General features: G+C 41.5%; 2 protein-coding genes across 3 annotated transcripts in view; one reads left to right on the plus strand and one right to left on the minus strand.

Moving 5' to 3' along the window:
* The window catches only part of TMEM185A (transmembrane protein 185A), a 12660-nt gene extending 12096 nt beyond the window's left edge, over nt 1–564 (minus strand). For both annotated transcript variants that reach the window (XM_018552596.1, XM_018552595.1), the window contains exon 1: nt 442–564. In XM_018552596.1, coding sequence (XP_018408098.1) covers nt 442–479 — 38 coding nt within the window. In that variant the 5' untranslated portion in view covers nt 480–564. The remainder of the gene's footprint in view (nt 1–441) is intronic.
* Nucleotides 565–3757: 3193 nt separating this feature from the next.
* IDS (iduronate 2-sulfatase) lies at nt 3758–16707 on the plus strand. Its single transcript, XM_018552597.1, has 9 exons — nt 3758–3796; nt 7870–8006; nt 9711–9888; nt 10755–10843; nt 11285–11485; nt 13482–13652; nt 14791–14917; nt 14999–15169; nt 16236–16707. The coding sequence occupies exons 2-9, from the start codon at nt 7887–7889 to the stop codon at nt 16694–16696; spliced, it is 1518 nt and encodes a 505-aa protein (XP_018408099.1). The 5' UTR covers nt 3758–3796; nt 7870–7886; the 3' UTR covers nt 16697–16707.
* The last annotated feature ends 4743 nt before the right edge of the window (nt 16708–21450 follow it).

Raw genomic sequence — 21450 nt, forward strand, 5'->3', positions numbered from 1 at the left:
ACATCTAGGTTCCTCTCCACCCCCAGTACCAGGGCACCCAGCTTCCTTCCCCCTAATACAAGGGCACACGGCTTCCTTCCCCTCTAATACCAGGGTACCCAGCTTCCTTCCCCCTAATACGAGGGCACCCGGCTTCCTTCCCCTAATACGAGGGCACCCGGCTTCCTTCCCCCCTAATACCAGGGCACTCAGCTCCCTTCCCCCTAATACCAGGGCACCCGGCTTCCTTCCCCCTTCCTTCCCCCCTAATACCAGGGCACTCAGCTCGCTCCCCAGTATCAGGCTGTGCAGGCCTCGTCTAGTGAGTCCTTCCCCCTCTCCAGCCATTTCCTTCCCCTCACTAGGCCTCAAACTCCTCGGCATCTCCTATCCGCTTTCCGATCTCCCTACAACACGAGTCCCCGGGTCGCTCCCCCGTCACCACCCCGCACATCGGCTCACCTGGGGTTGAAATCCTGGAAGAGCCCCCTGAGATTCATGTTGTCATCCCCTTTCCGGGCTCTCTACTGAGCGGACATGGCGAGCTACACTGCAGCCAATCACTACCTACTTCATTCTACAAACTGCGCATTTACCCAGAGAATGGTGCGTGCCAGGCCTCCTCTATATCAGTCATTACGGTATATACGGTACACAGACCTGCCAACTGCATTAGATAGAGGAAGCGAGTTATAATAGAAATACATGATGGGGGGCACATAGATCGGGGTACTCGGTGATCGGGGGACACAGAGATCGGAGGAACGGTGATAAGGGGACACGCTGCTCGGGAGACATTATGATTATGGGACACGGTGATCAGGGGCCCAGGTGCTGGGGACATAATGCTGACGACACCATGACCGGGGGACACAGTGCTGGCGATACTATGCTGGCGACACAGTGATCGGCAGACACGTTAATCAGGGGAAATAATGCTGGGGACACCGTGATCAGGGGCCCCGGTGCTGGGGACACAATGCTGGCGATACCATGATCGGTGGACATAGTGCTGGGGGACTCGGTTATCGAGGGACATAGTGCTGGGGGACTCGGTTATCGAGGGACATAGTGCTGGGGGACTCGGTGATCGGGGAACACTCTGTTCACCAGTAATCAGGGGACACGGAGATATAGACGTTCAGCTGTTATAACACATACTGTACATTGGTTGAAGCAATATAGTCCTGAGTTTAATAAAAGTTTTTTATTCGTAACAAATCCTGGTATGTTTTCTCTGTTTACACTTTTGTAACACTTGTTAGAGAAAATTGTTATTTTTAATTTTAAAATTATTTATTTGTAAAGATGGCCAAGAATCGACTGATATTTGTCAAGTCTAAGAAGTCTCTCACCATCTCCTGCAGAGTGTCTGCAGTCTCTTGACCATCACATGTACCATGTCTGCAGTCTCTGACCATCACATTGTAGTGTGTATGCAGCCTCTGACCATCTCTCGTAGCATGTCTGCAGTCTCTGACAATCTCCTGTAACGTGTCTGCAGTATCTGACCATCACCTGTAGCGTGTCTGCAGTCTCTGACCATCTCCTGTAGCTTGGTCCAAATACATCTGGACACATGTATTTGACGCCTGTGTGCATTAGGCCTTAGTCATAGCTAGGACATTTTTAAATACATATAATGATATTTAATAGTGATTTTCATACTACACTATATTGCCAAAAGTATTAGGACGCCGGCCTTTGCACGCACATGAATTTAATGGCATCCCAGTCTTGGTCCGTAGGGTCCAATATTGAGTTGGCCCACCCTTTGCAGCTATAACTGCTACATGAAATTGTACAAAATGTCTTTCCTTCACTGGAACTAAGGCTGGGTTCACACCTAGGCGTATTGAATATGCGCGTTTCGCGACGCGTGGTTTTACCGCGATTCACGGTAAAAAAAATGATAAGCGCCCGTTTCCGAGGGCTACTTGGCTGTATCCCAATGGAAACGCGAGACCAAAACGCCCCAAAGAAGTACATGTACTTCTTTGGACGTAGGCCGTTTTGTATCGCGTTCGGACGGGCGGAAATACGGCAAGGTGTGAACCAGACCCATTGAATACAATGGGATTTAGATGTTTGGGCGTTTTGTAGAGCGTTCGTCGAGCGTTGAACGTGCTACAAAACGTTCAGGTGTGAACCAGGCCTAAGGGGCCAAGCCTAACCCATGAAAAACAACCCCACACAATAATCCCACCAAACTTTACACTTGCACAATGCAGTCAGGCAAGTACTGTTCTCCTGGCAACTGCCAAACCCAGACACGTCCATCGGATTGCCAGACAGAGAAGCGTGATTCATCACTCCAGAGAACACGTCTCCATTTCTCCAGAGTCCAGTAACGTGCTTTACACCACTGCATCCCACGCTTTGCATTACACTTGGAGATGTAAGGCTTGGATGTAGCTGCTCGGCCATGGAAACCCATTCCATGAAGCTCTCTACACACTGTTGTTGTGCCAATCTGAAGACCGCACAAAGTTTGCAGGTCTGTAGCTATTGACTCTGCAGACAGTTGGCTACTTCTGCGCTTCAGCATGCGCTGGCCGCGCCCTTGTCATTTTACACAGCCATTTTTCGTGGCTGAGTTGCTGTTCCCAGATGCTTACATTTTCTTATAATACCACTAACAGGTGACCGTGGGATATTTCGTAGCAAGGAAATTTCAAGGATGGACTTATTGCACAGGTGGCAACCTATCACGGTATCACACTTGAATTCACTGAGCTCCTTAGCGCTCGTTCACACCTGAACGTTTTGTAGCGCGTTCTACGCTCGAGGAACGCTCTACAAAACGCTCAAAAATATAAATCCCATTGTATTCAATGGTCTCGTTCCCACCTTGGCGTATTTCCGCCCGTCCCTAACGCGCTACAAAACGGCCCACGCCTGAAAAGTTACAGGTACTACTTTGGGCCGTTTTGTTGCGCGTTTCCATTGGGATACAGCCAAGTAGCCTTCGGAAACGCGCGTTTGTCGCACAACTTTTTTACCGCGTAGCCTACCACTTTGTGGCTGAGTTGCTGTTGTTCCCAGTCGCTTCCACTTTGTTATAATACCACTAACAGGTGTCCGTGGAATATTTAGTAGCACGGAAATTTCGCGGATGGACTTATTGCACAGGTGACAACCTATCACGGTATCACACTTGAATTCACTGAGCTCCTAAGAGCGACCCAATCTTTCACAAATGTTTGTAGAAGCGTCTGCATGCCTAGGTGCTTGATGTTATACACCTGTGGCCATGGAGGGGATTGGGACACCTGAATCCAATTATTTGGCGGGTTGTCCCAATATGTTTGGCAATATAGTCTCTGTGTTTATGTGGCTAAACCATGGTACATGTAAACACAGGGGAATTTGTTGTGGGGCTGTTGTGGAACTATAAGTCCCATGAGGCATTGCAAGACTGACAGTTACAGGCATGAGTCTCAGAGACAGATGCATGATGGGATTTGTAGTTGGAGCACAGCTGGAATGTCTATAGTGATAAGTTTATCCTTTTGAAGTGTAAACAATCATTTTTCCTTAGCAGAGCCAAGATCAGCCAATGAAAATCCCCCAACAAAATTCAGGCATGCTGCCTCAGCCAATCAGAGGCGGTATAAGTAATAGACAAGGAAGTACTGTACTCCTCTGGATTGCAGCCCGTGAGCTGTGTACAGGAGTGTGATGAGCGGTGGATGGAGCGCTCACATATGCAGTAATGCAACATGAAATCACCGACTAACTTCCTCTTCCTGCTGCTGCTCGGTCACTCTGCCTCCTCCGTTGTCGGTGGGTCATTTATATCTGGACTCGGCTTCAGGTTTTATCCCATAGACACATTATAATGTACTCAGAGCCCAAGATTCCTTCACATGTCCAGGAATCGGGCGCTGCATGTTTATTGTGTACTCGTACATGGTGACACCTGGTGGCCGAAGTGCAGAACTGCATGTCTGTCATCTGATCATGTACTCTGCCTTCCTGTATGGTGGAACATCCGACTTGGGGAAATGAGAACGATACTTGTTTTTTATTTTTATATTTATGCTGATGTTGACAGTTTACCTTCTATTTAAAGTATAGCGCAAGCCCAAATATTTATTTTTGTTATGGAGTAAGGAATGGTAATGCTGAGGGTAGGGATGTAACAACAAATCGATTATAATTGATACTGAGAATCGTTGGCACGATTCTCATCATCAATTAGCTGATTTTCGATTCGTTTCTGCCGCTCTGCTCCTCCCATTCTCCTCCCCGCTGGTGCTGGCTGCAGCGGTCTGTGTCTCTTTCAATCCCCACTGCTCTCCCCGCCTGTATCGGCAGAGGCAGCAGGGATACAGACCACTGCAGCCAGTACCAGCGTCCGCTGCCCCGTTCCTCCTCCGCTGCCCACCATGTTCCCTTCTCTGCTCCCCCATGCCCCTTCTTCTGTCGCCGTTCTATCAATCCCTCGGACTCGAGTCCAAAGGCTTGATAGAACACCAGCATCAAGTCTCCCATCAGCGGCTGGAAACAATAGCCATCCTGCTATTGGATATTTTAAATTGCTGTAGGAGGCTGGCTATTGCACCCGCCCACTGCCTGCTGTCAATCACCAGAGGAGGACCTGAAGGAGAACTTTAAATTAACCTCTTGCCGTCCGCCCGTAGTAGAAAAACGGACGGACGGCACTGCTGCATTGGCGGGTTGCCGTCGCCAGACGGCATATTATCCAATTAATCGGAAAAAATAATCAGCTAACGAATCGATCATGAAAATAATCGTTCGCTGCAGCCCTAGCTGAGGTTTTACTTCCTGCATCATTGACTCAACCAGCAGGGAAAGAAAAGATCTCCAGAATGAGAGTAATCCTTTTCTAGGACCTGTGTACACCATCACACTGCGGAGATGCTGCAGGTCACCATGACGCACTGTAACGTGTTGGTGCAATGCAGTGCCATTCATTCTAAAATTCATTGTGAATAGCACTCCAGTGCACCTTGTCAATGGGTGTGTGTTGCAGCACACCACAACATACAGTAACACACTACCATGCATTGTAGTGCACTGCCTGACAGAAAATGGTACATGCGCCTTCTTTTTGTGTGTCAGTCAGTCTAATCCAATAGTCTGTTATAATGCATCGTACATTAATGCACTGCATGATATGCATCACAACAGTGTGAATGGGCCCTAAGGCCCTAAGAATTTTCCTCTATTACTGCGCTTGTGACAACTCAAATGTTTGGATTTCCCTTATCTTTAAAATGGACCTTTAGGCCTCACTCACACGAGAAAACGGCCGGCACAAACAGCTCCGTGCTGCGTGCACGGCCGTATCAGGCAGCTCCCGGGAAGGACAGGTGCTGCGTGTGATTAGTACGCAGCCCCTGTCCTTCTCTATGGGAGTACGCCGCCCTAAGCTCATCCGGCCTGCACGTCCGTACCATAGCCCTTTGCCCTACCATAGCCCTTTGCCCTACCATAGCCCTATGCCCTACCGTAGCCCTATGCCCTACCATAGCCCTATACCTTTTTTTAGATACACTTTAAATCTGAATATTTAGATTCAGGATACACTTTAGACTGAAACTTATCAAGCATTTCACCAACAGAATCAGGCACATTCCTGTCACAAATCTGTCTGCAGCTCATTCATCAAACGATTTCCTTTGTTTTGTGTGAAGTTGCAAGTCTGTCACATAACATTTGCAATATATTTATAATCGCCCCTGCAACAGTTTTTTTGATAACCAAAACATACACACCAATGAAAAGTGACCAGGACAACGTATCCTCTTTATCAAACTGGCTGTGTCAATATTAAATGTAATATTAAAGACACCACACACAATACTCCAGAAAAACATTTATTTATTTATTCTGAGCTATCGGTGGCTTAGAGAACTATTGGCACAAATTAAAAATCTGTATTGAATCCCACATGGTACCTAGCGCATGTAGCACTTGATCCCATTCTGATCCATGGCCCCCTTGTGGATGTGTTCAAAGCACATTTTTAAAAGCATATAAATGCACGTAATTGATTTTCAATGGTATCATTCAGACTTTGTATTTACTGCATTCAGTTTAGTTGCATTTAGAGAAGAACGAATTCTGTGTGTCCAGGTCTGAACGCAGCAATACATATGAAACAAGGCTTTAAGTACAAATATCTTAACATAGAAAAGCATAACATTATTTTACACTTCTCAGATTATTCTCCTGCATTTAGAAAAGCTGAACGCATGAGTGCAAGTGTGATTAAGGCCTAAAAGCTAATTTTTACATCATGTTGTGCTGTAGCTTCACCCCAGGTTGGATCCCAATTTCCTATGAGGGAGCCACAGCACAGCATAAGACACCATCTGCTCTGTATAGATTCTTAATGTGTACAGCCACACAGCACTGACTGTTCATTCACAAATTCAATAGTAAACAATTATTCAGCACGGTGAGGCTGCATAATAGGTCTGCAGGCTGCTAGTAAACATACACAGCACTGACAGACAGATCACACAACCCCAACAAAGCTGACTGATCGCTACTGAATTAGTGAATGAACAGTCAGCATTGCAGGGCTGTGTGATGGATCTGCCAACTGCTAGTAAAAATGCACCTCACTGGCAGATAAATCACACAACCCTGACAATGCTGACTGATGGCTACTGAATTAGTGAATGAGCAGTCAGCATTGCGGGGCTGTGTGATGGATCTGCCAGCTGCTAGTAAAAATGCACCTCACTGGCAGATAAATCACACAACCCTGACAATGCTGACTGATGGCTACTGAATTAGTGAATGAGCAGTCAGCATTGCGGGGCTGTGTGATGGATCTGCCAGCTGCTAGTAAAAATGCACCTCACTGGCAGATAAATCACACAACCCTGACAATGCTGACTGATGGCTACTGAATTAGTGAATGAGCAGTCAGCATTGCGGGGCTGTGTGATGGATCTGCCAGCTGCTAGTAAAAATGCACCTCACTGGCAGATAAATCACACAACCCTGACAATTGACTTTCACTGTTCTCTCTGTTTAGAAAATCCATAATGCAGTGTGTATCAAATGTTTATCTGTGAAACAAATTGTTGGTATATATAGTTACTTTATTATAGCAGCTGCCAGGGTTGTGTGATCTATCTGCCAGTGAAGTGTATGTTTACTAGCAGCTTGCAGATCCATCACACAGCCCTGCAATGCACTGTTTACTTTCAGATTGTCTCTCTGTCATTGAAAATGAATATAGCCTCATCTGAACAGGAATGCGGATGTTAATCATATACTTAGGTGGGTGCTTCTGCATGCTGCTCTATTACAATTAATATGATCTGTTTGATTTTCTTTTTTATATGGCACAGGAATGGTGCACATATTTAAAGTGTATCTTAACCCCCCAAAATGTATTCTGTAATATTGCAGCTCACTAATCATTAGACAAGGTGGCTGCATTTGTTTTCTTTTTTAATGCTTCTTTTTCTTCATTAATACCTGGTAACCCTGTAAATAACACACTTGCTCTCCATAGGTGGCTACGGACCCAGGCTGAACATCAGACATGTCTGCCCCTGTTCATTCTCATTACTTTTGAGTCGATGGAATTAGTAGATTACATCAGGAAGATTATCTTGTTTTTGTTTTATTCAGCTCACTGGAAGTGGCAAGGACAATGCCTTTGTGGCAAGGTTGACAGAGATTTTCTCTACTTGCTGATAATATTCTTAGCCTGAAAAATGAAAACTAATGCAGTTATCAGGACTCTAAGGACTTACCTATATATGAAAGATACTGGTCTTCTATAAATTCAGGTCTTGTCTTAGGCAGTTTAGACTGAGAATACAACTAGATGTGATAGAATATTTTCTTTTAACTAATTACTGCCTGAAACAAGGCTTCAATTATCTCCACTTATAGGTGGTAGGAATGTCCTGATGGTAATCGTTGATGACCTCCGCACAAGCCTAGGCTGTTATGGTGATGATATTATCAAGTCTCCCAATATTGATCAGTTGGCATCTCACAGTATTTTATTTACCAATGCTTATGCACAGGTAAGCAAACATGACTGTTAGACTTTCATTTCAGATATTACAGTAACCATTATGAAAAATCTGAATGTCTTAGGGTGAGATATGTATATGGATCTTCTACTCATTTCTACCTTTAAGACATCTAACCTCCATTACCTGTACTTTGGTGGACTATATACCTATATTTTTTTTGTTTGTTTCATCCATAGCAGACCTATGTGACTTTCTATTAGGGCTCATGCTCAAGGGGGGTATAATTTTACACAGGACCTTACTGGTAACATGTTTACATATGTGCAACGTATATAGCGCAAATGTGCCCCATTGATCGCTAGGATGAGGCAGCTCCAGCTGCCTCTGTTGCTAGAAAGCAGGCGCTGCTTGTTCCGTAGTGTCCTCCTTTGATAGGATGCAGGCAGACCCTCCTTGGTTGCTAGGATTTAGGCAGCTTCTGCCGCCTAAGGCCCTTGGTCGATAAGACACAGATGGTCATTTAGGGCCAGCATGTCAATGCAATACTGTGTAATCAAGCTGATTGCACATTGCTAATATTTACATGTCAGACCTGAGCTGGCCAATAACATACATTTGCGCTGTACACACGAAAACATTAGCACAAAGTTTTAAGTGTTTACAGCGCAAAATACGGCATACACAGGACCGTGGGCGAAGATTTTTCTGGTCTGATTTTACGGATCTGAACGCAGTGCAAGTTTAATGATCTTTGCGCAGCGGTGTGGGCCCATAGAAAACCATATAGCCATGTTCAGATCTGTACAAAAAAAAGTAAAAGCTGTACTGATAAAAACACAGCACCTTTTTTTTACTGCCATGCACATGAGCCCTTAGACTTGCAAAAGAGTGCCCATTGATTGAGTGTGATGAAATAGTATTTTTCTAGAAAAATTCCTCATGGGATGAGCTAGCAGAATCTGAGCATCTTCGCAAAATCAGAATTGTTAGCTTATATACACAGGACTTAATATTTCTCGTTTAACCCGCAAGCGTAATGAAAAAAATAGAGCAGATTCCTCCATCAACACTACAAGTGTATCGATCGTGGAATCCCCAAAATATGTGCATTCTATTATTGCATTAAAAATTATTTTAAAGGGATTAACTTGAGAGTGGTGAATTGAGCATTGACAAGCAGATGTCCCACCATCCAGTGTTCCCAGTGAGAGATCTTCCCATATACAGACTGGGGAAGATGGGGAGGTGTATATTAGAGGTCTTCTTGGAGCCCACTTGATATACAACAGAAGGGGCATTATTCTGATAACATTTGAATGAAACTACGGTAGATACACCTTGTTATTTACCATAGTCATACATGTCATTTGAATGACTATAGTGGATGATACCCACTCCTACTGTCTCTTATTGTTTCAGTTTCTAGGATAATATTTGTCTGTTCTGCCTTTCACTTTCTTAAAAAACAAAACTGTGAACCTTATGGGTGACATTAGATTATGTATACAGAAATATTTCAATTGGTATCAAGTTGGGAACACTGTGCTACTTATCTCCAGACTAATATAGCAGTTTGACACTTATTAATTTAACATTTTGAAAGATGTGGGTATACTGCATAACAGCATGCCATTAAAATGATTGACAGCTCTGCCAGGTAGTGTTACACTTAGCACAAATAGAACATTGTTTCTATTCCTATTATAGAGTGCTGCCGTTTCTAATAAGTCTCTTTCTCATTCTTTCTTGAAGCAATCGGTGTGCGCTCCCAGCAGAGTCTCTTTTTTAACTGGAAGAAGACCTGATACCACCAGGCTGTTTGACTTCAATTCCTATTGGAGGAAGCATTCGGGGAATTACTCCACTCTCCCGCAGTATTTTAAAGAGCATGGCTATGTAACTATGTCAGTGGGAAAAGTTTTTCATCCAGGTTAGCTTCATTTGTTAAGAATCCGTGAACGTCAGCGGCACACACGTCACTTGTCTTCAAGTAGCGAGCTTTTCATGCTACTTGTTCTGTTATAAGAAAGTTTGGCAACTCTTTGCACTGTAAAGTACTTTATTTTCTATTGTTTTTGCTGTCTGTTTAAATGTTGTCAGTTTGTAGCATTTTTTCTACTTACTATATCTGTGTCATTTAGATCACCTTTGGGCTCTTGGTTAAGTGATATCAGCAAAGGTGCACCATGATGTTGTTATGTCTTGGGAAGCCAACTAACATAGTTAGAATCAAAGCCTGTGCATAGTATTTTTGTGTAAGGAGGGTTTCTATGCCCTCCTGCTTATTGCAGTGGACAGTTCCCTACTGAAGGCACAGACAGTTCTGCAGGCACCCTCCTTCAGGCCTGTGAGTAGCTGCACCCACAGTAGTTTAGTACTTCAGTCTCTCTGTTCACCTTTTACAAATTTTTAGTGCCTTTCTTACATTTAGTTTACTAAATTGTATTGAGATTGTAGTCTATCACGTGAGCGAGCTTGGAGCTTTACAACATACACAGAGACCATGGGGAACAAAAGTAGCCACCCTCCAGAAGGAAGGACAGTGTCAGCACCAATTCACAGATGATTTGAGGATCTACAGCTGAGTGATGCACAAATAAGCTACATTTCTGTTAATAGTTAGGGTACTTGAATGCATTTTTAAGATTTAACTGCTGAGTTTAGTGTCACTTTAACTAGTCATGATCAGGGCATTCCAAGATTCCTGTGTTTTCCCAACAATCGTAATGCCCTGACTCTATATTTGTGTTTTTTTTTTTATCTTATCACCTGTCCTTTTTTTTCTGTGTATTACAGGAATCTCATCTAATCATAGTGATGACTATCCTTACAGTTGGTCAGTCAGACCTTTCCATCCATCTTCTGAGAAGTATGAGAATATGAAAGTGAGTACAGATTAACTAGTGACATCTAGGTCAAATATTCTCTACTGTACTGTCCAGGCTGGTTCCTGTACTACTGGATTGAGGATGGGGCTTTTGACTTTAAAAAAAAAAAAATCTCCTTTTTGTACCTTTTTAACCAGTTGCCGTCCGCCCGTAGTAGAAAAACGGACGGACGGCACTGTCGCATTCGCGGGTTGCCGTCGCCAGACGACATTTTTTTCTGCTCAGGGATGTATAGTGGCTTTGTACATATTTTCCTTCTTTGTCCAAGACAAAAAATTGTAAATGTATTTTTTGTAGTCAGGTAAATATGAAATATTCTCTGTACGGTAGCAAATCGCATTTTGAGTGAAGTCCACTTTAAGAATATATGTTAATTATATTTCTAGTTATTCATCTATCTGTAATTGAGTCAGACTGCATTTGATATGTTTTGTATAGACCTGCAAGGGTAAAGATGGAAAGCTACATGCCAACTTGGTATGTCCAGTGGATTTGGCTGAGGTACCAGAGGGGACATTACCAGATATACAGAGCACCGAAGAAGCCATCAGACTACTGAAACTTGTAAAGCAGCAAAATTCTTCATTCTTCTTAGCCGTGGGCTACCACAAACCTCACATCCCATTTAAATTTCCAAAAGTAAGAAATGTTGACATATATGTTATATTTATTTGTAATGGAAAATTTAGATCAAGTGTAAGGAAAGAAGTGTCTGCTGAATTGCTCTTTCCTTAAACTTCCTTAGTTGGAATCTAAGCGTTTGTTCACACCAGCCCACATTTTAATGGGCGGCTGATGTCCGTTGTGTACTGGCGGTGGGGGCAGTGTCTTGCGTTGTAGCAACACAAAGTATTGTTTACCTTTTTCTTTTTTTCAACTCTTACAGGGTTTTTCACAAAAGGGTGAAGAGTTTGGAGAAGGCAGGAGAAGTGAACAATCTAGGTCAACATAGAACTAGAAAGTGAGCTGAATTGGAAATCTTTTCCAAATCAACCTTTTTGGCCTAGATTGTTCACTTCTCCTGCCTTCTCCAAACTCTTAAGTGAATAACCCTGTTAAATTTCACAAAATGGCTTTTACCCATTTCTATGCACTGCAGCTCCGATGCGGTACAGTGACGGGTGGTGACTTCAAGTGAGCTGCAGTACATTGCAGAAACATGCAGCATGTCTACTTTTTTACAATCCACTGCAACCCACCTCAAGGCATCATTGTGGTGGAAACGGCACAGAGAAAACATCTATTTTCTTTGTGCCCTGGTCTTGATCCTACTTTGATCTGTATTGAATGGATTATTTAGGAAGGTCTACACATTCATACCCTTGGTAACTCTAAAGGAGATTGCACAAGGTGCATTGCAAGCTTAGTAAATAAATAGGTCTTATTTAATAGCATGATTAAGAAAAGAAATATAGGCGTAGTGCATTAAATTAGAACTATGAGGTGAGTGAAAATCACTCAGCCTCATAGTTCGAGCCGACGGCTCCCTGCAGAGATCCCCCCCCCCCCCCCCCCCCCCCTCCCCTCCAGCTGTCAATCACGCAGCGGGGTGGATCTCGACAGTAATGTCGGGATCCGTCCCGGCTGCGGCGGTCTCAAGATATAGCACGAGCTGTAGCTCGCGGTATACTGAGCTTTGGCAAACAGTAGAAAGGTATCATGGCACACTCACAAGTCAGCATGTAAAAAAACTTGTCTCACCACTAAGGTTAATAACAGAGTTTGGATACACGTCTTCTGCAGAAAATGTGAAAGCCGCACAGCCGCGCCAAGGCACCTCTTATAGTGCTGTCCTAACTCTAAACTATGAGAGTCTCCATCTTGGAGCACATGGGGGCAGAAGATTTCAAATTGGGTGCAGGTTTGTCAGGAGGAAGCCCAACCTCCTTAAAGGCACAGGAACACACAAGGGATCCCGCACATCCCAATGGCTTCCTCCTGACAAACCTGCACCCAATTTGAAATCTTCTGCCCCCATGTGCTCCAAGAGGGAGACTCTCATAGTTTAGAGTTAGGACCGCACTATAAGAGGTGTTTTGGCACGGCTGTGCGGCTTTCACATTTTCTGCATACTGAGCTTTGGGTCACGGGCGGACGCTAGTTTGTGTCCTCGCGTGACCCTGGGGAGAACTATGGGGAAAAGCATTGACCCCATAGTTCTCCTTTTAATCTATAGTGATTCAACCTGGAAAACAAGCATGGCTGGATTAGCGAGTAGATGACTCTGCTGGTAACAGTGCATGCTTTTTTATTTTTAGGCTGCTCTGGGATCTATTTTTCCATTTATGTTTTGGGCTTTACTCTCTCATTGGTTGACAATACTGAAAATTTAAGCTGTTATGGCAAATAACATGAGTTGTACAGCTTAGTGAATTGAGAATAATGTCTTTTATCCCAATGCAGTTATTTAGAAATGAGATGTAAACAGTTCAATAAAACTAATGAAAGCTTTTGTGGCATGAATTATGGTTTAGTACACATCATTGTTTGTACTGTTATTAAAGCAGCACCCCAGCCAAAAACCTAAATGTATGGTTGAAAAAGATGCTTGTGAACTGTCTTACCTGCAAGACTATCTGTAATTCTTTTGCTTTGTTTGCATTTATTACTGTATTTCTTTTCTACTTTCCAACAGGAGTTTCTAAAGCTTTACCCAATAGAAAATATTTCTTTGGCACCTGATCCAGACATTCCTAGAAATCTCCCTCTTGTTGCTTATAATCCATGGACAGATATTCGTGAGCGAGAGGATGTTCAAGCATTAAACATTAGTTTTCCATATGGACCAATTCCAGAACATTTCCAGGTATGCCTTGGCCAGCTGCATTACTGTCATAGTCATGGAGCTAGAGGGCCACACAACAATGCCTCACCATTATCAGCAGATATAGAACAGCAGACTTCAAGTATAGAAAATAAAATGGGGGGAAGTGTTTATGATCTCAGACAATCAGTTATTTTCTTTTACATACTTGGATTACAAAAAAATGAAGCCAGAAAAAAAAAATTCTGATAGGGGGTCTAGCCTTTCCCGGCACTATACAAATAGCGACATTTTTGTTAATAGTTGGGGTAATTTAATGCATTTTCAAGATTTTACTCCTGAGTTTAGTGTCACTTTCCTACTTAATGCAAATCTGTGCTTTTGCAGGAGAAAGCAGCTGGTTGGCTATAAAGTGCATGTCCAGCCAAAACAACAATTTTTTTGGGAAAAGAATAGCAAAGGTTTAGAACCCTGTCAGTTTATTGTTTGTGATCTGTGTCTGGTCAGAGAGATTTTTCTGCACTTTCTATCCCAGAGATGCAACTGAATGTAGGAGGACATTTCTACAACGTGAGGAGAATTCTTACCAAAACAGGTGTCCACATTGGAAGATTTCGCCTCACCTCTTGTTCTTGTGACAACTCTAACATTTTGAATTTCCCAAGGGGGTAAATCTACTGGGATACAGACAGCAGTAAAACCTTGAGAGGTGTTTGAATTCTTTCCTGCTCTAAAACTGAAAAAAAAATGACTACAGATACACTACTTCCCTTACTTGCCCAGGAGCACATACTCACCTTTCCTTCATTCATCCAACGGAATGAAGAAAGGAAGATAGAACATAGAACTCTTCCTCATACCCATATGGCAATGTTAGGCCATTTACCAAGCACCAGTGTTGTCACATGCGTGGAAGGGGAATGAGTCACATGCTCTCCTTTGCATGAGAGTGTTGAGTATTTTCTTCACTCCCATAATTGAACTGAACAGTGGGATAGAAGGGAAAAGGTATGTGCTGCTACGGTGGTAGAAATGAAAGCAAATCTGTTGCTCTTTCCTATATGGAATATGCACAGGTTGGCTTTTAAGGAATTATGTTGCATGTACCATATTTTCTTGGATTACAAGATTCAACTTTGTTCCAATTTAGTACATTTACCGTTTTGCTCTTTTCCTACAGCGGCTAATCCGTCAAAGCTACTTTGCTTCTATTTCATACCTGGACAGTTTGGTTGGACAGCTGCTGAGCACAGTGGACAATCTTGGGTTGTCCAATGACACCATCATTGTGTTTGCCTCTGACCATGGTACTTATGAGCAGATGTATATTGCTTCTGTTTGATTGCTCACAGATATGTAACTGATTTGTAATGTTTTAATACTCTCAGGGTGGTCTTTAGGAGAACACGGTGAATGGGCAAAGTACAGCAATTTTGATGTGGCTACTCGAGTTCCACTGATGTTTTATGTCCCAGGAGTCACTAGCAGAGGCCAACTACAGCAGAACATTTTTACTTACATTGATCCTCTGAGCCCTGAGCCAAAGAGAAACATTCCAGGTATTATAATAATCATGTTTTGTTTTTTTTTGCAACATGATACTGTATGCTTAAAGTGTGTGGCAGGGGGAAATTAATAAAGAAGCATCCAGTTTATCTCTTCAATACATGAACATTTCCCCATATTTTATCCCTTTAAAAACTTCAAGTACAAAAAAATAACCTTCTGTACGTGTTGACATGTACTGAAATCTCTACCAGCGTTGTCTATCCTGCCTAGTGGTCTACAGAACTCCACTTATCTTCCCCATCAACATGCAAGCAATAATTTTTTTTCCCAGCAAAATAATGCTGCTGCCTTGACTTAAGAACCTGCCTACAGACTGTATGTAGGGAAAGAGCTTTTGGGGCATACAGGAGGTTTACTATGAATATAGCATTCTTTATGAATAAAAATAACAAAAAAGAAAGTAAAAAATTGCGGCGTCTCCCAACATAAGTGGTCAATGTAGAAGTGCCCCTTTATATTATGGTTAGTGCAAAAATGACCTCCTTGCAGTGTAGATGGGAGATACGTTTGCCTTGCTCACTTCTCTCTAGAAACCTCAAGAGGAACTCTGGCTGAGAAAGGCTGGCTTAGCCACCAGTTAATCTGCCAGTAAGTGTTTGGGTTCTTTAAGGACCATAACATTGGCAGGAAACCCAAAGAAAACATCCACATTCCATGACAACAATATCACCAGTGGAAATTGACTGCAGGGAATTTGCAATTCTCTACAAGATACACTTGTGATTGATAGACACTACACAACCAGGCAGGAAACACATGTAGTTCTGATAAATAACAATTCGGTTCTATGTTACCTCCCCATATCCAGCTACATTGTTTCACAAAAAAATCAGCATCATCATCAACCAGAAATGATCATTAATTCACTGACTATCAGAGGTGTGTGTATCACAGGAATGGCTGGCCAATAAACATATATCACAGACCACATATTTAGCGATTTATTGAGATTTCCACATCAAGTAAAATTGCTTCTAAATATAATGAAATGTGGTTTTTGGAAATAAAATACTTTTTTGTTTTATTTGCGATTTATTTATTTTAATTTTTTTATAGGAAATGTCAAGGAGGATCTTGTAGAGCTAGTATCACTCTTTTCAACCCTTGCTGATCTTGCTCAGCTTCCTCCTCTGCCAGAGTGCCCATTCTCTTCATTCCACATAGACATTTGCACTGAAGGACAAAGTCTTTCTCCGTACTTGACCACACCCAAGGACAGAAGAGGAAATGGGGGCACTGTCGCTTACAGCTCTTACCCCAGACCCTCCGATACTCCTCAGTGGAATTCAGACAAGCCTGATCTAAAAGACATAACAATTATGGGATACTCCATGAGAACAACTGACTATAGGTTTACTGCATGGGTTGGATATAATCCAATTACTTTTGAAGCCAATTTTTCAGACGTTCATGCACAGGAGTTATATTTTGTTAAAACAGATCCTAATCAAGACCGCAACTTGTTTAACAGTTCCATTCATTCTCATCTACTTACAAAACTTTTTTTGGCAACCTGAAAATCTGAAGTTCATTCAGCTGTATGTGTCCTTTTAAAAATTGTAAAATCTATTTTTCTGCAGTTCTTGCGATATACAGTTTTGATTATTTATTTCCATTTTTATATTTGTATTGATTATTAAATTACTGTTACACAGTCAATAAGCAGACCACGTTGTGATATTTTACTCATCAGAAATACACAATTTGCATTTCAAAAAAGAATCTGCTTTAATGGCAAGATGCAATTTGTCCGATAGTTCAAGGGTAAATCCACCATAAACGTTCAGTCATTTCAGTTTTGTGATTATGATGATTACAATTTTGAGATTAGACTGCTTCTATGCAAAAGGAGGAGTGAGTCTTCAAACCATTATTGCTTAGCTAAGAACTGATGGGGGTCTGCTGTTGGTAAGCTGGTACCTCACCACAACTTTATAGAAACTTTAGCGTGGGATCTCATAATTGAATACTGAATTCTGGGAGGCAGCAGAAGGCAGTACTGATGTCATCCTTGCCTAGGTAAGGATTCAGATGAACAGTCATTTACGGTTATATTTTTTGTTGTTGAAGAGGGAGGGGGGGGAAGAGGCATATGAGAGGAAGATGTTTTTTCAGAAGTGAAGATCTACTTTAAGACCAAGTATTATTTTGCATTTACTCTCTATAAAGAGTAAATGTTTTAAAGTTTCATTAAAGTGAGCCTGTCATGAAAGAAATACAAAGGACGCCCTTCCTGAATTCAGTACTTTCCGACTCACTGACCGACACTTGTATGTGTTGGAAATACAATGCTTATCTAAACACATAACCAACAGTATGGAGATTAGGAAAGGACATCTATAGCATTGTAACGCTTGCCTGGGTTAAAGCAAGAGGGTCAATATGAAAGCCAAATGACTAGCATGTACAGGAGAGATCAACAATGTCTGATATGTTTCTTCCATGAAATGCATAATGATTATGCATTTTCAGAATTGAGCCACTTGAGGGCAGCAGCCACTGGCAGTTTCAGAGCTTTTGTCTGTGCGTTGTTGTGATGGCCGCTCTGTTCATTAAAAACAGAAATTAATATGTTTAGTGGCAGGGGAAGAAATAAAGTGGAGGGGTTTTCTGTAGCAGCCAATCCCCCATGACCTTTTTATTTTGTAATTTGCACTAGACAAAGAATGGATAAAATGGGGATTGATGATAGCAAGTTTAACTTGCTTATGTTGTTAGTCCTTTTAAAGTGAATGGATCACTTAGCAGTATTCTATGATACTACTAAACCTTGGTTCCAAAAAGTATTGCTTTTCACTAAAAACCCCTTTATTTTTATTGACATCTTCTATGTGCAGAAGTTCGTGAAGCTTAACTCTACATATAAAAGCAGATTTCGTTTTTTACATGGGCCCCCAGCTTAAAATGTATATCAACTTGTCCTTTAACATAAATAGAAAATGTTGGTCAGTCTCTTACTAGTTCTGTGTGTGGGGGCTAGCTGGAATTCCTCAGAGGTTTGCAGCTTGGGGGCCAAGAGGATAATAATATAGCAAAACACAAAGTATACTATTTTACATTTTATTATTATTTGTGTCTAGCTGTATGGACAGGGGTTTTATTTTGAATAGAGCGGTGGAGTGGATAATAGTGGAGCACCACTTTTTCCTCTCTAAAGCTGACCACTATACAATCTGATTTTACAGATCTAATACCAACTATGTAGCGTAAGTGCCTGCCTGATTGGATACAAATTGAATGGATTGTTTAGGTTTTGTCTTCATTTTAAATAGTTTTGGTAAATCTAATGGAGATTGTACAGAAACTGTATAATCATATTGTACAATGTGTGGCCAGGTTTACATTTTAGGCTTTTGAATCACTCTCTCTCTATAAATGATTTCATATTTATTCCCAACAGATGTCAAACAAATGGGGGCATCTACCTAATAACATCCACCCACATCTGTAAACTCAGATTTGGTTGGACTTGCATTCGTACAAAATATCCATTATTTACCACGTCCAGCACAACCCTTAAGGCCTACTTACCTGTTTATGCTATGGCCAGATCCACGTTGTACAGCCACTGCAAACTTGTAATTGCATACATCTGCACATACACAGGAAAATCCCATTCATATCCCACTGTTACATGCCTTTAGAGCTTTTCCCCATACAGAGAAAAACGAGTTCACTTTAAGGGCCATGCCACCATGAGCTTATACTTACCTTGTTCCCCCAATGAACTGTTCAGCTACCAGGAAAAATAAGTAAATTCAGAACTTCTGGGTATTTGGGAGCATGTGACTTTCTCTTCCTCCTACCAAGTGACTGCGCTGCTGCTTGGCAATTGACCATATAGGTACTTAGCGCTGTCACCTGTAAGCGCTAAGTCATGACTTGGAGCTCAAACAGCGCTAACTGTCTTAGATTTATCTGGCCAAACTGACTAGCAGGGGAGGAAAGGAAAGGTAAATACAAGTTGTTGGTGGGGCGAATAAAGTAAATCTTTTGCTTACTCTGCATTGGAAAAGAATATTTTCACTTTGAGTTCAGCTTGTGATAAGCTATGTTTATAAATTAGTAAAATAATTGGAGATACCTTTTGAAGCAAATGGCCTATTTAGGGACATATTGTAAAGTACACTAAACATAATGTGCCATTTATTCTCATATTTCTGACTAGAATGCATGACACATAATAAAATCATACATTTGTTTTAATAGTGTGATACACACAGGCTGTAATCTGTGCAATCATATAAGCAGGGTATGGGTTAAGAGGGCCCTTCTTCACATTCCTAGCTGTTAGACGTTCATAGAAACTATCTGAATTAAACTATTTTGCGACCTTCCGTTATACTTATACCTTTTTTTTTTCCTGAAGACCTCTTACATTTTTAGACAGAAAGAAAGATGTGATGTGCTCCATAAGGACCCATCATTGCTTTTTGAGGGTAGGTTATTCATGCCTTAGCAAACAGAATCAAGGTCAGCGATAGTGGAGACAGATAATCTCGTTGATTGAATTTGATGGTGTAATCACTTTCTTCCTGCATTGTACCTTGCTCTCCTCTTCACTACACCCATGAAACTTTGCAGCATATACTGTTAGGTAGCAATGCTGTTACATAAATGTAAGTTTCAGCGTGTGCTACATAGAAAAGTTTGTTTAACTAAGAGAATACTGTCTGTAGGTACCAAAAAGGTTTTTTAGCATTCAATGAGAAAGTGAGAAAGCTTTTGGGGTCCATGTTAATCAGAAAAGGGAAATCCACTGTGTTTTTTGGGATTGCTTGAAATAAATCCCCCATGTTTCCTGAAATTGGAAAAATCATTTAAATGATCAGTAAACAAGCTACATGTCACAGAGAAAAAGAACATTGGCAGGGTTATTCACAAAAAGGTGAAGTATTTGGAGAAGGCAGGAGAAGTGAACAATCTAGGACAACATAGCTGAATTGGATAATTTTTCCAAATCAGCTATTTTGTCCTAGATTGTTCACTTCTCCTGCCTTCTCCATACTCTTCACCCTTCTGTGAGTAACCCTTTGACTTTTATTGCTCTCTACCAGGAGCGTGTTTGAAAGCCAGGTCAAACTCCACTGACAGTCACACATCAAGATTCTGCATCTAGCGCCTGTGTCAACAAGACCATCAAAAAGAAGGTGGCCAATCTGACCTTTGGAGAATAAACAAAGCTAAATTACCTATAGTATCACAATGCTAGTTCATTTACAATAACGGGTTGTCAGAAAGAAAACAATACTAAACAAGTGAATGAAAACTCAAGCACACACCTCATAGTGGTGGCAGTGCCCCTGGTGGAGCTGTGTGAAAAATCTTAAAAGAGCTGCTGAAGACATAATAGCAATTGGACTTGATTTACTAAAGGCTGTTCACTTTGGAAGGGAATTTGCACTTTCCTAGGTAAGGTTCTCCTAGCTTTGTGGATGTGGTGAAAAGTCACATTGCAAAGAATACCCAATCGCGACCTAGGAAAAAAAAAACAATTTTTGCAAGCACATGATTGGATGGTGGAAGTCAAAGAGCAAATTCACTTGCATAGTGTAGAGCCTGTTTGCCTTTAGTAAATCAACCCTAATGAATAAATCTTCCTCTAAATCTCCAGCAGCTGCTTCTGGAGATACGTTATACACAATCAGCTTGTTTTATCTGATTGTCCACTTTACTTTCTAAAAGCCTGTCTGGTACTCTCATTATATCAGTAACTTAATACCAACATTGGTCACTCCAGTTCACTGTAAAGATTATGGGATTCAAGTCAACCACATGTTGCTATAATCCATGGGGAATACTAGATAGCTGGATGATTCAGGCTTACATTCTTCATTATTCTGTTCAGATACAAATCATTCTATTTTATTCTATTTTCACACTATATATCAGGCATATTTTATTCCCATGGTGTGCATCTCTGAGGGGGTTTTTTCTTTATTAATTTTTTCATGTATTAACACAGGCACTACAGCCCAAGGGCAAAATTAAAAATCTTAACAGAGCTCCTTTTATATTTCATGAATGAAAAGGAAAAATGTTCTTCAAACCTATGACTGCTGTTAATAAAACAGGACATTTGCCTCTCCCCCAGCCAATCCTTTTGCCATTTTACAGCCTACCCTCTAAAAAAAGAGGCAGTCTAACGATAAGTATTGCACTTCTGGCTTTATTTTTAAATAAAAGCTCTAAAGAATAAAGAAAATGTAATACATAAGTACTCAACAAAAATCTCAATATAGTCCTGACCAAGGAAAATGTACAACAAAGC

Source organism: Nanorana parkeri, unplaced genomic scaffold, assembly GCF_000935625.1.
Source record: "Nanorana parkeri isolate BGI_ZX_2015 unplaced genomic scaffold, ASM93562v1 scaffold93, whole genome shotgun sequence".
In the NCBI taxonomy this organism is placed as follows: Eukaryota; Metazoa; Chordata; class Amphibia; order Anura; family Dicroglossidae; genus Nanorana; species Nanorana parkeri.